This window comes from Lissotriton helveticus, chromosome 12 (assembly GCF_964261635.1).
Source record: "Lissotriton helveticus chromosome 12, aLisHel1.1, whole genome shotgun sequence".
NCBI classification, from domain to species: domain Eukaryota; kingdom Metazoa; phylum Chordata; class Amphibia; order Caudata; family Salamandridae; genus Lissotriton; species Lissotriton helveticus.
Genome location: NC_136073.1, coordinates 577,435,886 through 577,453,592, shown reverse-complemented (window position 1 = coordinate 577,453,592; position 17,707 = coordinate 577,435,886). Strand labels below are relative to the sequence as shown.

General features: G+C 45.1%; 1 protein-coding gene across 1 annotated transcript in view; it reads right to left on the bottom strand.

The window, feature by feature from the left end:
• Window positions 1-17,707, bottom strand: part of CNGB1 (cyclic nucleotide gated channel subunit beta 1) — a 1,191,945-nt gene that overhangs the window by 611,437 nt on the left and 562,801 nt on the right. Inside the window, 1 exon segment of the mRNA XM_078668834.1 lies at window positions 10,439-10,510. Within this exon segment, the coding sequence (XP_078524960.1) occupies window positions 10,439-10,510 (72 nt within the window).

Sequence of the window (17,707 nt, the reverse complement as noted above, 5' to 3'; positions counted from 1 at the left end):
CTAGAAACAGATAACATATTGCAGAAAACATTAGCTATCACTACAAGCTGATGTTTGAGTGGTCAATATTCAAAGATACCTTCGTCAATCAACATAATGTTGTTAATATTGGTAATCATCATAATCGTGGCACTAGTGTCATGGACGGATGTCTTTGGCCTAGACTGTCAGCCGTCAGGCCTCTCCCACCCTTTCCTTTTCCATTAGACCACAAGTCCCAGAATGCTTTGGTACGGTTCAAGGCTTGTATGCTTACCCAGAATACCCTGGTGGCGATCAGCTGACCTGCTTCAGCATATAGATGGTCAGCTCATGTCATCAGATGCTTGCCTTCCTTTTCCGGTATTGGACCACGCCCCGTTTCCCGTATTCCCCAGTACTTTCTGGAGGATTCTCTGCCTTCCCTGCTTCGAGTTCCCTTCTCTTTGGATAAGCCTTGGACTTCCCAGCGTCATCTTCGCCTGCCTTTTTCCACTTATTTCTTTCGGATTAGCAGCCTTTATTTATGCTGCTTCCTCAGACTCTCTGCTCTCATCTCGGTTAGCGTACAACTGTACGCTTTTCTTTGCAAGCGCGAGGGCGTTTCCGGTTTCCGCTTTCTTCAGCCTCGGACGCGAGGTGTGTGTTGTCTTTTTTATTTGGACGCGTGATGCGTCTTTTGGCAGTACTTTGAATGTTTATTTATTGTGTTTATTATTAACGAGTGACAATTCTGTACGGAACGAATTGGAAACGCTACCTAAGCTAAGGTAACCTTTTTACTTTATTTTATGCATGCATTTATTTTTGTATATACAGAGAGTCAATTGAAAACCTGCCTGATTTAAATGATTCGTTAAGAGCATTTCTAGTCCTTGGAAGATCCTATTCCTCATACTGGATTTTAGGAAGCCCTTAAGCGGTATTGTTTTCCTTTGGAGAGACATTCACTATTATTTATACTGATTTATTTGGAAAGACTTTCACCATTATCACCTTATCAGGAAACCAGCTACAAGAGCAAAGTAATCTCATGCAAGGTGTTAGTGGTAGATTACCACATTGTTCAGAAGTCTGTATTCAAGTTCTTCGTCGCCAGATAATGGTAAGTCTGGGTTGGCATACAAGGTGAATTACCTTTTTTTTGTGATGCATAATTTCCTCTTTTGAATAATCTCCTTCCTACTATTTGTCTCACCCTTCTACAGGATTGTCCGCCTTCAGCTACTCTCTCCTGTGAGGCATCCCTGGTGGTCCTTCTTTGTCTCTCCACTCCTTGGGGGTATCAGTGTATCGTCAGTTTGTCTCAGAGGACTGAGATAACTGAACCCTATCAGAGTGAAGAGAATACATCTTCGCTCCCATGGATCTTGGGTTCAATCTATCCCGACTTTCAGGATAGATCCACAGATCGCGACATAGGTATCAAGGTATTTACACAATAAGCGCAACAAGCCAGGAGGCAATGTATGCAATGGCAACAGGTAAGGATAATGCAGCAACTGAAATCAGGCAGATAAGAATCTTCCAAGCCCAGGACATGAACATACCCCAGAAATATCCAGAGAGAGTCCATGTACCATTTACTTGGTGTATGTCAGATGAAATTCTATGCAACTATAGCAGCATATACATTCTACTTATAAGACTTTTGATGCTCTCCTTTGTGAGGGGCCAAAGTGACAAAAATGTGTTCAGGAGGAATCAGTATTGTACCAACGAAGGAATCCACAGGATACTTCTCATCCAGGAACCAGGATATCTCTAACACAATTATTAGTGTGATCGCAACTGTTGACACAAAAAGAATTTTACTTTTCATGGACCAACCTCGAACTGGGCGCTGAGGTGCAAACGACTGTTCCTTCTCTGTAAGAGGCCGACCAAACGGATTCATTATGAAACAAGGGAAAGGGAATGCAATAAAACTGATGGCAAGGGGCAAGTGTTCCCAGTGTCTGTCTGAGCCTCACTGGTAGACTCCTATTGTTCATCAACTTTGGCGCTATTGAGCACCGGCGGTGGAGCTGCTCAGTCCTAGCTCGCAATGAATCCCACATCATCCAGGATAGTGTACCCCCCCTCCAGAGGAGCACATTCGATTTATCCTGTCCAATGTCAGAACAATGCACCAATCTCACCTCACCCTAAACTAACACCGCTGGTACTACTGACAAGTACACCCTGAATTGTGCAGTCCGTCCCTAGATAATCTGACTTCTCCTTAGGTGCACTGTCCCTCCGTCAGGAGCGCAAACTGTACCTAGTGACTCCAGGCACGGAAGGATCGATGAAAAGGGGGTCAGCCCCGGAGAGGTCGTGGCAGTGGAAAGGGGCTCCTCAATTGCTTTGATCTCCGGGGGTACTGCCGCATTTAGTATTTCATCATTTTCGGCCTCTGTTTGGGTCCATGTGAGCTTGGCAGAGGAAAAAGGGGTAATTGTTCATAGGGCAAGGGCAGGGGCACTCTGCAGCAATGGTGTAAATGAATCCAGTTCTTTTGGCCGGCGACCTTTACGGCTGTACGAGTGGCAAGGAGGACCTGAACAGGTCGCTTCCAGCGGGGCTCCAAACTCTTGGTCTACTGGAAATTCTTCAGCAAAACGTAGTTGCTGGGCCAAATATCATGTCCAGGCCCCTCAGGTTAAGGTGGTAAGGAGTTCAGGATCTGTTGGTGAATAGAAACCAGACTTTTAGTTAGCTCACACAGGTAATCTATCAGCAAAGGATACTACTCTATTTCTAAAAAGCCCTGGTGGCTGTCACAGACAACATCAAGATAACACTAGATAGAGGGCAATCCACTCTACTGATGTTGTTAGCTCTCTCTCTGCGACATTCGACACAGTCGATCACCAGATTTTGCTCAGGAGACTAGAGGAATCTGAGATAAAGGGAGAGACCCTGCGGTGGATGACTAGTTTACTTTCTGATCGTTCCCAGATAGTTAACCTAGGCCCTTATAGGTCTAAGAGCAAGAAATTGACCAAGGGAGTACCTCAGGGCTCTTGCCTAAGCCCTACCCCATTTAAGATCTATGTTGCTCCCTTAGCCGATCTCCTGAGGACATATGGGTTCATGCCAATATCATATGCGGATGATACCCAGCTTACCTTCTCTTTTGACAAATCCTCTGTGACAGCCCAGACCACCTTCTCTTCCGGCATGCTAGCAATATGGATGTGTAACAATTTTCTACAATTAAATGCCGGGAAGACTGAGATTATGCTCTTCAGAGAGGCCGCATTGCTGTGGAAACCAGAGTGGTGACCAGGGGAGCTGGGTGTTTTTCCCGTCCCAAAGACATCAGTAAAAAATCTAGGGGATCACATTGAGCAGAGCCTGAACATGAAGGAACAAGTGGCCCATACGGTGAGCTCTTGTTTTCATGTGTTGAGTCTGCTGAGACGAGTATTTCCTTTCCTTCCAAACTACACGGAAGACTCGCATTCAGATGCTAGTTTTGAGCCGACTCGACTACTGTAATGCTTTACTGGTCTTGGCTAACGAGGCCTTGTTAGACCGCTTACAGGTAGTCCAGAATACAGAAGCATGGCTGGTATTGAACGCCCCTTATAGATCACCTTCCGTTCTGCTGCTTCAGCAGCTTCATTGGCTTCCGGCACGCAAACAAATAAAATTCAAGGTTTGCTGCATCATTCATAAGGCAGTGTTTGGCAATAGCCCAGCATACCTCGCGGAGAAATTTAACCAATATGCTCCCCTTAGAGACCTTAGATCTAGCTCCAACTCACTCCTCAAAGTTCCCCAGATTAACAAGTCAAGGACAGGGGGAAAAGCTTTCTCGGATCTCGCGCCCTGCCACTGTAATTTGCTCGCTCCCCATTGCACTGAGGCAGTGTCCGGACCATCTTCAGTTTAGAAAGCCCCTGAAAACATTTTTGTTCAAGACGCTTTTCATAGTGCCAGTACTCCCATGTCTGTACAAGAGTGCAGAGACACCCCTTTGGGGGTGATTCGGGTGCTATATACTCTTTAATAATAATAATAATAATTCCCACGAGTAGCCTGCTGCAACAACACCTTGTCTTCAAATCCTCATGGTTTTTCTCTGTCTTTTCCTTATCCACATTTTCCCTCTGCTCGTAATACTGCACCATGTTCAAGATAACAGAAGGAGAAAAGGTGGACCAGGTGCTCTTGGAAGCCTGTAAACAAGTCATAATCTGGGGGAGTACATTTGAAACAAATCTACTAACAAACAAACGCATACCACCTTCAACCGACAAGTCCTGTCCACTATAATCCAGAAACACACTTTCAAACCAAGTGAAAATATCAGACATGCTCTCTTCTTTCTTCTGACGACAGGCCAATAGCTTCTCCCAGTGAATCTTTCGAGGTGGGATAAGGGAATGCATATAAGTGATAATACGGCCAGGCAGTATCTCTGCCTCAGGCTTCTCACCAGGCTTCCATTCCTGGTCCCATGCCTTAATTTGATCCCAGGTCCCACCCAATTCGGCGACGTGATCCTGGGTGTGTACCTGCCTCCAAATATCAACGGGCACCAACAAACTAAAGAACATTTCAATATCCGCAAGCGTCATCACCTTTGATGAAGCAGCTTCAGTCAATTCTTTATAATATGCAATAGGAATTTTCCTAGGGTCAGATAGCTGACTTTTAAGGGACAAGACTTCACTCCTTTTCCATGGAGTATAAACACACTTTTCCTGGATATGGGCCGCTACCCCTGGTACAGTAACAACATCATTCTGATCCCATAGCTCTGGTATTTCAGGATGATATATGGGATACACTTCCCTCATCGGGTACTGGGACACCAGGGTGGGGCTCTTCTCCAAGAGCCTCCCCCGATAAGCAACCAATGTTGTGACGTTACCAAAGACATGAAGAGGCTCCATATGAGTAACATGCACATGATCCCTAATATCGTATATAATCTGCGGTGCTGCACCCTTGAAATGCTGCTCCCAAGACCGATCAGAGTAGCCGACATGTGCTTAAGGACATGTTGCTGTACAAAAGGCTCATAATCTTTCATCACACTCCACACATCTTCCACACTGTAAGTGGTGTTACGAGCCCGCTGTGCTGCCTAATTAGCCACAACCTGTTTTGCTGCATCTCCCACATCAGATCGGACCAATGTCTGCCCCATGCGCTCTTTAAATTTCATCCATTCTCTATCGTCAGGGCCGCACATCGGTGTCTCACTACTCAGTAATGTTGTGGAATGGCGGAACACAGTGGGGGTAACAACAGAGGGAGCTGGCACTAACATCATTGTCGGTTGTGTTGTGGGTGTAAGGGCTGGAGAGAGAGACACTGAAGCAATAATTGCAGGAGTACTAACTGCCACAGACGGCGAAGACAAAGAAAGAACAGGATGTACTGTGGCCAAGGCAGTCTGGTCAACAGTAACAGAAGCAGAAACACCAGAGACAGAAGAACCGGGTACTTGAGCCTGTTGGGGAACAGCGGGATATATCCTCTGCTGGGCATATGGAGGTGGAGGTCGAGCATCCAGCAGTTCCTCTAAAAATGTGTCATTTTCTTCTCGGGCTATATATGATTTATCAGTACTCAGTGGAAACCTCCTACCTGCACATTCAATTCCTATCTCTTGCATCTCTCTATCATGTGCTACAGCTTTCTGGGTCAATGTTTGCGTCATCCCCTTCCGGGCCTCTTTTTCTGCTTTCATTCTCCTCTGTTTAGCCTCTTTTTGCCATGTTCTGAGGGAATCAAACACCGACTGCCTACTCCTTTTCGCAAACAAGTTCTCCTGTAAAAAAACAAATTTTTTGTTCATCAAAAGTGTCAGTGAAAGACAACTGTAACTCAGTGTTGTCCCTCGTATATTAGTACCATAGTGTGCTAAACATAATAGGGCCAATGCCATGTTTTACATACATGTCAAAATTCAGAGTGCCTTCCGGGATTCTGGCTGACTTTCTTCCAGTCGAGCATCAGCAGAACAACGACAACAGGAAACCCAAACTTTATTACACCCGGGCATTTTCAAAAATACACCAAATTCGTTATGTTGCCCGGCAAAGTGTTCAAAGATACTTTGTGCCAAAAGCGGTCTGCAAAACTGCACCAAAAGCCAAAGGCGGTCCTCAAACCGCACCAAATCCAAACCAAAATGGTACCATATTCACAAAGAACCAAAACAAACTCACCTGGTGCACACAGGTCCAAAAATGTATTCTCCACTGCCAACTCTTTGGACCAAATGGTCAGATCCAAGGATTTCGCCGTTCAGGACCCCATTGAGGATGATCGCTGGGTGAGGCACCGACCGATCAGACAGACTGGGCAGCTGCGAGTTCAGGACTCTCTCATGCAGGGATCCCTGATCCGCCTGTCCGACCCAACGTGGCCTCGACCTCCTCACCCGTCTGCGGGAAGGATGGGTCACCTGAAGGGGTTCCTGTTCAGGTGCCAACTGAAGGAAGGTACCCAATTAGGGCCACCAGGGTCACTCGCGACCACTTCTCAGCCTTCCATACAAATGAAGAGTCGGTCAGACAGTAGAGAATACACACCAAGTTAGCTTTATTCAGGAAACACTCAAGTGGAGTCACTCGAGTGGAGTCCAGTCTGACCAGCCTCCCTGAATTGCTGCAGAGGGGCTGACTTCAGCAAGCATGGTGATACAATAAGTACAATTCAGAACCAGTAAAGACCCACCCTGACTGGAAATTTCCAGTTGGTAGCTAGCGAACAGGGAAGATACAGAAGGATGGGTTTAAATCCTGAGACCGGGCACATGCTATCTCAGAGTCAAGGTCATCCCTCCCTGCACCCACCACTCTAAGGGTGGGAGAAGGCCTATCTAGTGGGAAAGGTATCTACAGACAAAGACAGTGATTTTAATCATTCAGAAATTTTAGCCGATGTTAAAAACAGAGACAGACTTCAATGGGATCTTCGAGTCACCCCCGAGATTCGCATATCAAAGAACTCGTAACTTGAAGCAATTATTGAAATCTACTAAAAACACCTTGTTTGAACTGTGGGAACTGTAATGCAGTCATAAAAGGAGATACTATTAGACATCCTCATACTGGCTTTACAATTAAATTAAAAGTGACAGCAACCTGCAATAGTGATAATTTGGTGTATTTGCTCAAATACCCTTGTGGCCTCGCGACCGCGTATGTTGGTAAAACAGAAAGAAAAATGAGGATACGCATGAACGAACATTACAGCAACATATGCACAGGAAACCAGAAGTCACCCGTGGCAGTACACTTTAATAACTTCAAGCACAATATTAGCCAGTTACAATTTTGTGCATTAGAACAGGTAAAACTGATACAAGGGCAGGACAATACCAAACATTTATTACAGCGGGAAACTTACTGGATATATTTCCTCCTCAACACCGTTAGTCCGAAAGGACTCAATGTGAGATTGGAATCTAGTTGTTTTCTTTGAGATATGGACACACAGATATTTATCATATACCAGCAGACTTTTTTAGCTCAACTACTTTTTTACATTGTTTAGAATATGACAAATGCACCATCATGTACAGCCAGTGAAACAGAGGTACAATTTATTATATAATGTATATAAGTTAGGATTATCATGACCTCATGTACCGCATGACCACACGTTTTGTACCATTTAGTTTACCTCTATTTGTGACATTCACTTATGACATCATGTATGTTTAAACATGAGCATATACACCATGTAGCTTTTATTAGGTCATCTATGAAAGGATCACTCTCCAGAATTATTCCTTGGCAGACACTAGGTCTATTTAAAAAAAATACATCCACTTCGTGCATATACAACTTTGGGGAGGCGATTGTTCTCATTTGATACTGCCTCGCTTGGGAGGATTCAAACTACTGATGTTTTTTCTATGTTTATTAGTCACGTGAAGCACACACGATATGTGCTCGATTTATACATTGTTAAAACATTTCTTTTTACATGAGGGTTATGACTATGACAACTCCTTCATTGTTTACATTTTCCGCATTTTTCCGCTTAACTTTAGTTTCCCTTTCTAAACTTTATAATTTTTTACATCACATGACACAGTGACGCGTCACATTGTATTTATTGGCGTCCTGTTCAATGGGGCCTCGCAACCCAACAACATTGTAATGGACTCCTTTTGTAGCCGCGTTTACGCATTCACAAGCAGTAAGCAGTTATACACTACTATCTATTGTCATCTGATCTACCAACAGCGAGGACACTCGTTTTTCTAACCAATATCGCTTCATTTTCTTCTTTTAGCATTCGCCTTTTCCACTTACCAAAGTTGGTGTAAACTCGAGACATCACACAAGCAAGAACTCCATCCTGCTTTGTTTACACTTTTTCTCTAACCATGTGTCTGACTAGTTTCTTCATGTAACATTTCTAGTTGAAGAATTTGCAACGAGCATTTGTTCTTTAACTTGCTTTAGGCATTTCGATACGACATGTTGTACACCATTACAGGCACTATTGGGTAAGTGTTGCTACACGCATGTCCAATGATCACATTCCGTACACCATACAATACAAAAATATAGCCATAAAACATGGTCATTTTATGCTTCTATGATCTTTGAGCACAGTGGCTATATGGATTGTACACTAAAAACTGGACAGGTTAATGGCACTTTTCAAACGAGGCATGTGGTCATCACAATTTCTTTTGCATCAGAATGTACGTCAATCACAAGAAAAATGTAAAAAGAGATTTGAATAGACATTAGGAAGAGACTGACGGTTTGTTTTCTTTTCAAAATGTTACAGATAATTTACGCCCCTGAAGAAGGGCCACAGCCCGAAATGCATTGGAAAATGTGATATATGATTATACAGAGAAGATTTCAGTTATGCTTTCATAATTCACTGAATTAAAAGTACCAACCAACCAAAAATGAACTTAGATGAAAAGAATTTAAATTTGCTTTCAAGTCACACCGCTCTGAAAAGATTTCTTATCTTTATTACATATGTTGATTCGAGTGCGAGTAGGTGACGCCCCTCTGATGTGGAGGTCTGGGCATTTACAGAGTGTTTTCTATCCTTTCACTCAAAAGGATTAACCCACCAGCACCACTTACTTTTTTACAAAGGATATACATTCAAGATACCTTGGAGTGCATCAGACTATATTTTATATTTCAGGGTTACATTCAACAACATGTGCCCCCCTGTTTGTATACCCACAAAGTTCCAGCATGCCATGGATGTCCATGCCGTGCTGGAATTTTTTTGATGTTTCCATTGCGGTGCACCGCCATGGTAAGGGCATAGGACCGCCCTCCATATTACGAGTTGAACTTTTTCAATTCGTAATACAGCAGGCGGTCCTTGTGCTTGTTTGGCACAGCTGAGCCGGCGGAGAGCCAGCGCAACTGCGTCAAACTCGTAATCGGCCCCTAAAAAATCTTTACTCTTTTTTTGAGTTAAATAAACTTTTATCTTTTCTCTACAATTTACCACAGGAAAACTCTGAGGAAAGTTACTAAACATATATTTATTTTGAATACTATTGTAAATTAACTTCATATATTTATTTTAAATGTAGAACACAGGAACACATTTTAAAGCACAATTAACTTTATTTTGAATTACATTATTTATTTAAATCTTTTAAATGAAAATTATTTTTCTGAAGTTTAAATAAAAAAATACACTCTTGCCTAAAGTAAAACATTTTTTATTATGCATTAATAATTATTAAAAATGGTGTATATAATGAATTAAAAGTAATGTAATTAGCTATTCATTCAATATAATTTTCTTCTTTAGAGTTCCTGAAATTTACATTCAGACAATGTGTGTCAGGAGTAAGAAACTGTCCCACGTGTCCTGAAAATCTGAGACAGTCATCGATTTCCAGTAGTATTGACAGGTATTTATTCATATTGAAATAAAAGAAGTCTGAATTTGTACATATTTTAATTTGAAATATAAATACTTTTGAACTGTTTCATTTTTTTGTGTTTCTTTATGGGAAAAACATATTCCCCATGGAAAACTGCTTTCCGCTACACCTTTCCCAATATTGATTACAGGGATTTACTCCTGTCGTTGACCATAGGAAATATGCAAAGTTTTTTCAGGCGGGGAAATGAACCGGCAAAAATTTGTGAAAACTGGAGTTTTTTTTAACATATGTCCCATTCCTGGAAAGCCCACAACCCACCCTTGTGAGATTTACTCACATTTAAAAGTACACCACACTGGTGTAATTTTAGGTGCAAATTAATCTATTTACCAAGGCAAAATACCACTCCAAACCCCGCACTTGGTTCTGTAAATCAGAAACAGGATTTTGCTCTGCTACACGATGCCACGTGCACACCTAATTTTACCTTAGGTTGCACATAGCTTTGTGAATCAGGCCCATAGACATGAAAATCAAAATCCTTGTGAACAAAATTGAAAGTATCAAAGAGTGAACTGCGAAGAAATTTCATTTTTCTAAAAAGAGTTAACCAACCTTGGGGGCAAGATGGCGGCGTAGAATGATGACATCATTGTGTGAAATGCTCTTGCCACTGCTTCTCTGACTCTGTTGGTATGAGCACAGGAGAAAGAAAGAGGGTCTATGGTGAGAAATAGAGTCACCACTGAGCTACAGGTCACCAGGGATGACTTTGTTTACTTACTACCATCCTAACTAATTCTGGGACTTGTAGTCCTGTGATTTTCTATTAAATAAACAGGGCTCCAGTCTCAGATTGGTTGGATGGAAAACCAAGATTAGTTGAGCCTCCCCCTACTAGTTCTGAGCTAATGGTAATGTCCTTATAGGTAGGTCATATAAGCAACATCATTGTTTCTTCTTGAGTTTTTCAAGCAATGGGGAAGTGGTGAAACGTTGCATGCACAGAATCAACTAATTTTTCATTGTTTCTTCTTGATAAGACTATTTCAATGATTACGTTTATCTGATAAGAATGCTCAATTTACAAAGATGGTTACAGAACCACCAAAATGTGTGGATATTTCAAGCAAAATTACAGCATGATAAATACTTCAATCTAAAAAACACTTCACTTCCCAGAACATCCACCCTGGAGACACCACTTTCCTTGGGGACCTTGGATTTCTAGCTGTAGCCCTCGTTCTCTGGGCTCTCTTGGAGAAGCCACAGAATCCCATAGGAAGGCAGCTCACTCTGGAAGAAGCATACTACTCACTGTTTGAAAACAGAATAACCCTGTCTGGAGCCATCACCTCCCTCCAATGACAGAACATTGGCTGTACACTGTACCTAGGATGAGATTTATTTACCTCAGGCCATGAGTAGTATGGCTGGCATGCTCTGCCACCTTAATGTAACAGCGGCGGTTGACAGCTATCTAACTACAACAGACCTCCCAGGCCCAGAGAAGAACCTAGCACATCACTTTCCCCCTGCAGCATTCCAAATACAAATTGTAAAGTGGTCACTCTGTGCTCTAATTATAACAACATAAATGAGATGCTTGTGGTGGTTGAGCAATAGCATGGTGATAGCGGCATTAACTGCAGTTTTGTTAGATTGAAGGTCTTGCTGCAGATGAAATTTGCAGGGATGTTATATTCATGTGTGGTCAAATTATGGATCCCGTCACAGGTTTCAAAGCGTGATTGTTGAGGTCTGGTACCAAGAGCTCCTTGCTATTTTATAGGATTATATGAAGGTAAGGTAGCCTAGGACACAACTTTCAAGTAATCGAGGAATGCAGAAGGCATTCACAAAAGCATAGACTGCCAGCTTATAAAATATAAGAACTTTCAAAGACTCATGGTCTTGTGATTGGCTGCTGATGCTGTGAGTATGGTAGAGGTGTGGATGTCTGATGGCATACCAGTCTTGGAGAGCAATAGAAAATGAGCTAAAAAAGGCAAAGTCGAGAGACTGCAGATGCACAAAGGGCAGGGAATGTCATCAACAGAAACGTGAAAAAACGTGTGGGTTTTTGTCTGTTTTACTGTAAATGAAACTGTTTACTTATACAAATGACAAAGCACACAAAGAGCTATTCCTCACACAAAAAAGTATGATGCAAGATACATGGTTATCCTAAAATGGTTGCTTTGTATTTATGATTGTGTTCACCTTATTGGCGCACATTCTAAACACACACACAGTTCTAAAACCCCTTCCCCAGATTGTTGCACAGCAAAATACACAGCAATCGCTACCTCGTGCTCAATCATAAGCCTACTACACAAAGGTCAGCTACCTTGGGAGTCGGTGTGACAAATGAACTAGACAGTCATACTCTAATGTTGCATGGAAAGTTGGGTTGAAGTTATAGCCAATGAGGAGTGGTATGATATTGCCCCAAGTTAGACCAGAAAGAACACCGGGGGAGTCTGTTTGGATAATATGCCAATGGTTGTCTGAACACCAAGAGGTTGAGGACAGCATCTGTGTGATCAAAGGCAGTTACACCAGAGGAAAACCAGTGAAGAGACTGGTGGGAAGCTCACAGGATCCTGCATGCAACAATGAGATGAAGATCCAGGGTGTGTGGTGGTGCTAATGCAAGTACAAGTCATATCTTGGTGTCCTCAGCAAGCTTGGACAGGTCGGCAGTTTGAATGGCTGCTGCTTGGAAGTTCCGCATCATGTCCTTTGGAAGAAGATGGTGGCTGGTTGCTCATTATGCATCTGAATATCCTACAGAATATTATTCCAGAGTGCAGCACGTGGTGAACTGCTATGAGTTCAATCCCTATGAACTGACAGTGTCAATGGCCACTCGGCCTGGCCCTTCCATCAATGCATTGCGGAATCACCGCTGCTTCCCTGATGTTTCAGGTACTCTTTCTTGGTCACAGTTCCTCGTTTGTGTCATATGAGTGCGGCTTAAAGCAAAATTAGTAATTGAGTGCTTCAGGTTTCGCAGGAACGATTGTCAAAAGGATTTAGGCTCTAACACCAGCATTTCCTCTGTAATATTGTGGCCTAGGCCCAGTGGCCACTAATGAAAGATGACCTGGAGACAAGGTTGTGGTGGTGGCCAGATCGTAACTGAGCCACGCCCAGAGCCCTGGGCTATTATTTACACATGTTATATTCTGCCGGCGTACACCGGCCTGGCCCATTATGTCTTACGCTTACAGGGGATCCAACGGGACCACCCCTAACACAGTGGGAGGCGTGGTGGCTTCCACCACCCTTTCAACATTACATTCCTCCTTTACTGGGAGAAATGTAAACTGAATGAAAACACCAATGGGTGTGCAGGGGAAAAACATAATAAAACATACAGTTCATAAAACACAACCCCTGGTGCGGGGCACTCATGAAACAGACTTACTTGGTCTTCGTGTGTGGCTGTTCTTACTGGCTGCGACCCGTTCTGCTGTCGCCGACTAGCCCCAGGGAACACAGTCTTTATACTTCTGAGACGGCCTTGGACAAGGCCGCAGGCTGTATTGATTCTGGCTGTTCCCCACTGGAGGTGTTGGCGATGACCCAGGTGGGTCGTTGCAGACTCCGGGCCTCTGGCTGCTCTCAAGTTCCTGGTCTGGGGTCGCCCCAAGAGCTGGAGTGGTGGGTGGATTTTCCATGGCTGAGTATGCAAGCTCACGGGCTTCACCGCTGTAGCCTGGGAGTCCAGCTGAGAAAGTCTCATTGTGCCCTACGGGCATCGGGAATTCGTCCACTTCATCATCAGGGACTTTCTTGAAGAATGATATGTTGCAGGTCACACTCTCATGCCCTCTTTGGACGGTTACCATAGTGCCTTTCATCACAGTCACAGTCCATGGGTTTAGTTTAAAGGGCAACCTGAACTTCCCTCCGGGGTGGCCGTCTCGTACTACTACTCGTCACCAACGCCAATTGGGCTTTCTTTGGTGTGTCTCCTCTGGGATGCTTCATTGTTGTTCTTCTCTCGCCTGGAGAGTGACTGGTTCAGAGGGTTGGGTGCTTCGGCCCGCGCTGGATGATGCGGGATGGTTTCTGTCACGGCCCAACCAAAACAAAACCAGCTCGGGGTGATGCCTTTGGTGCAGTGAGGAGTGAACCAATACTCTCGGAGGAACCGATACGCAGCTTGCTCTAGATTGTGTCCGTCAGCTAGGGCAATTTGGATTGTTTTGTTCAGGGTCCGCATCAGGCATTCCACCTCCCCATTGGCCGGAGGCCATCTTGGCTTTATCTTGCGGTGCTTCACTTTGTGGGAAGCTGGATACTCGGCTATGTCTGCACCGGTGAATGGTGGGCCATTGTCGGTGTGGAGCTCACCAAAGAGTCCATGGCTCGCCATGAGCTTCTCTAGTTTGGGAATCACCTCTGCCCACTTTTTGGGAAGCTGGATACTCGGCTATGTCTGCACCGGTGAATGGTGGTCCATTGTCGGTGTGGAGCTCACCAAAGAGTCCAAGGGTCGCCATGAGCTTCTCTAGTTTGGAAATCACCTCTACCACGGCTGTGGAGAGGACAAACTCAACCTCGGGGTACCGTGAGAAACCATCCACCACTACCGACATGTACTTTCCTCCGGGTAGGCTACCAAAATCAGCACTCACTCTCTCCCATGGTGCGTTCGGTGCCGCTTCCGTGATGACCAGTGCTGCTTTGATTGGCAGGCTCGTCGGTAGGCATACAGGGCAGTAAAGAAACACCCGGAACAGAAACGCCGACTCGAAAGAGTCATCGCCGTATCATCCCCGCACCACGGGGTCCTACTGACCTTTAAGGCTATACTTGCCTTGACCTTATAAGGCACGGAACAAGAGACCTTTTACCTACATTCTTACCTCACGAAGCAGTGTTATTATCCAGTTCTTCAGCCAAGGTTCTTCATATCAACTCTGGATACACATCGCTACTTTTGTGGATTCCGTGTCTGATCTTCGTTAATACCCGGTCCTGAGCGGAGCCGGGTCGGAATTATCACCGGCACCGCGACCTTTGGTTGAATACCCTCGCTCCTACAGCCCTGATGAGTCGCGGAGACTGTGTGGTTTCTTGCAACGAAACACGTGTCGGCTGGCTTTTGTTGGAACAATAAAAGAAGAAACGATTATTTTGTGGACAACTTCTTCGCCCTTGAACTTTTGAACTTTATGTCCATTGGGACATCTTCTTAACTTTAATTCGCCTACAAGTGTGCTGCAGTTTTTTGTTTCTTTACTGGGTGTGTCCTCAAAAACACAGCGTGAGGGGTTACAGGGCTTTGCCTCTCTTCTGCATGCACCTTTTGCATTACAGCTTCCATGTGTGCGTCAACTCAGTAGTGCGCCCAGAATTTCCCTCACATCTAAAATCCTGTTTTTGATAGGCATACAGGGCAGTGTTGCACCATTGACTCTAACCTTGGTCCAGGCCAGGGAACCAGACCTTGCTCCAGAGGCGGTTTTTCGATTTGACGATCCCTTGATGAGCGCCACGTGCAAGGAGGGTTGTTTGTTGAGTGAGACTCTCTGGTAGGACAAGGCGCTGGCCCCTCAGAAGGCAACCGTCAGCGGACACAGACAGTTCATGGCGGGCTTGGTACAAGGACTTCTAGATGACCTGGGCCAATGCTGTAAAGAGCAGTGTAGGGCTCTGTAGGGTCATCATCTTTCGTGGCTTCTATGACCTCCTTCAGGGACATCGGGGGAGGTCTGGACCTTTCCACTACCATCCTTAAGTAGTCTTCTGTGGCTGCTGCTTCGGCGGCTTCCAGAGGGGTGACAGGCCGGGCCTGCCGTGACAGGAAGTCTGCTAGGTTTCGGGTGTCTTGTTTATATTCCACTGTGAACTGAAAGTCTTGCAGCTGTAGGACCCACTTCTCGATCCGTGGGGGAGGGCCAGACGAGGAGCCTTGGAATAGCGGGATCAAATGCTTGTGGTCCGTGATGACTGTAAACGGGTGGCCATACAGGTATATGTGGAAATGGTGGGACCCCCAGAGGATCGCAATGGCTTCTTTCTCCATTTGAGAGTATCATTGTTCAGTAGCCGTGAGGGTCCAGCTGGCATAGGCATCAGGGGCCCACTCTTCGCAGTCTTGCTGTTGCGCTAGGACAGTACCTAGGCCTGTAGGGCTGGCGTCAACCACCAGTTGGGAGTCGTGCTGTGGATCGAAGTACACTAGACTGGTACGGGAGACAGTGCAGCTTTTGTTTGTTGATACACTTCTTCTTGTTCTGGACCCCTACGTCCAGTGGCTGGTGGCTTTGGTGAGTTCTCGGAGTGGGCGGGTTAGGTTGGTGAGGTTTTTGATGAAGTGCCCGCAGTATGTGACCATGCCCAAGAAACTGCGGACTCCTGAGACTGACGTCGGGGAGGGAGCTTCCTGAATGTCCTTCACCTTGTCCGGGTTGGGCCCGATGCCTTTTTATGAGAACTGGTATTTAAAGAAGAAGATGTCCCGCCACAGGAATTCACACTTTTCCTTGTATAGGATCAGTCCGCTATCCCGGAGGCGGGCGAACACTGCATTAGGCCGAAGGAGGTGCTCTTCTAAGGTGGGGGCGTGCACCAAGATATCATCGCTCAGATTGAGCACTCCCTCTAGCCCTTGAAGGATGTTCTTGATGATGTTCTGGAACACCTTGACTGCGCTTGAGATTCCAAAGTTGAGGCGGGGGTAGCGCCAGAGTCCGGGGTGAGTGGAGAACGTGGTGATCGGACGGGAGTCAGGGTGCCGGGGGACATGGTAGTACCCCGGACGAAGGTCCATCTTTGAGAACCATTTGAACCCCGCGAACTTGCCAATGATGTTGTCTACCATGGGCGTCAGGTGACGTTCTCGTTTGATGGCGAGGTTTGGGACCCTCATGTCCACGCAGATGCGAACTGCATCCAGCTGTTTCGTTTTTTTCGCGACGACAATGGGGGACACCTACAGAGTGTACCCTCACACCCGCTCAATGACAGCGGGTGACAGCATGCAGCCACAGGCAGAGTAGATGATGCTCACGCTGTGTCCTTGGGATGCCACATGGCAGGGGCACTGGGTAGCGGGCAAGTGTCCAGCAAAAGGTCCAAGCAAGCGGAACAGCACTTGCAGCCCGGGACAGTCCTAACAAACACCCCCAATAATCAGTAGCAAGCGAAGCCTGGAACCGTGAACACGGAAACCTTGCATAAATGGCACATTGGGCAAGGTTAGTGCTGTCATAAATGTCAGAATCAAGAAGAAGTAATGTAGGATGTACATTGACATGAGGGATATGAATGGCCAACCAATGAGTTGTGATATGTATAATTCATGCTTGAATAGAACTACGGCCTTTTTATGCACCATACCATTTGAATGATTTATGGGGAGAGGAAGGACTTATGTGAGGAAGACACACAGGGTGAGTGAGGAACGTAACCCTTGGGAGGGGTGAGAGCCATGCACGACCACACACAACACCAATATGCAGGTAATTCCAAGCCATTCCATTCTGTCCATTTACCCACCTCACTGTTCCATAAAGCGGCTCCTTGTTCGAAAACCTTTCTTGAGTATGCTTATCTTATCTTTTTCCACTACGTTTTTTCATGCGTTATTGCGTTCACATGTTTTACACATTGTTTACAATGTAAGATTACAGAGGCACTCGACATAACCTGTGTGAGCTTTTGGATGTAATGCTCACATAGGCCTGAATGATGGGAGACTGCACTTCAGACAAAAGTCCCATGTCTCTTCTGGCATCTTCTAAGTGAACATAAGGCTGGTGTGCAACCGCTGGAGAGATTCAGAAGCCGTCATAAAGCCCAAGTAAAAGACGGAAACGAAGAAGAGGTGCTGACCACCAGTAAGCAAGGACATGAGAGTGATGT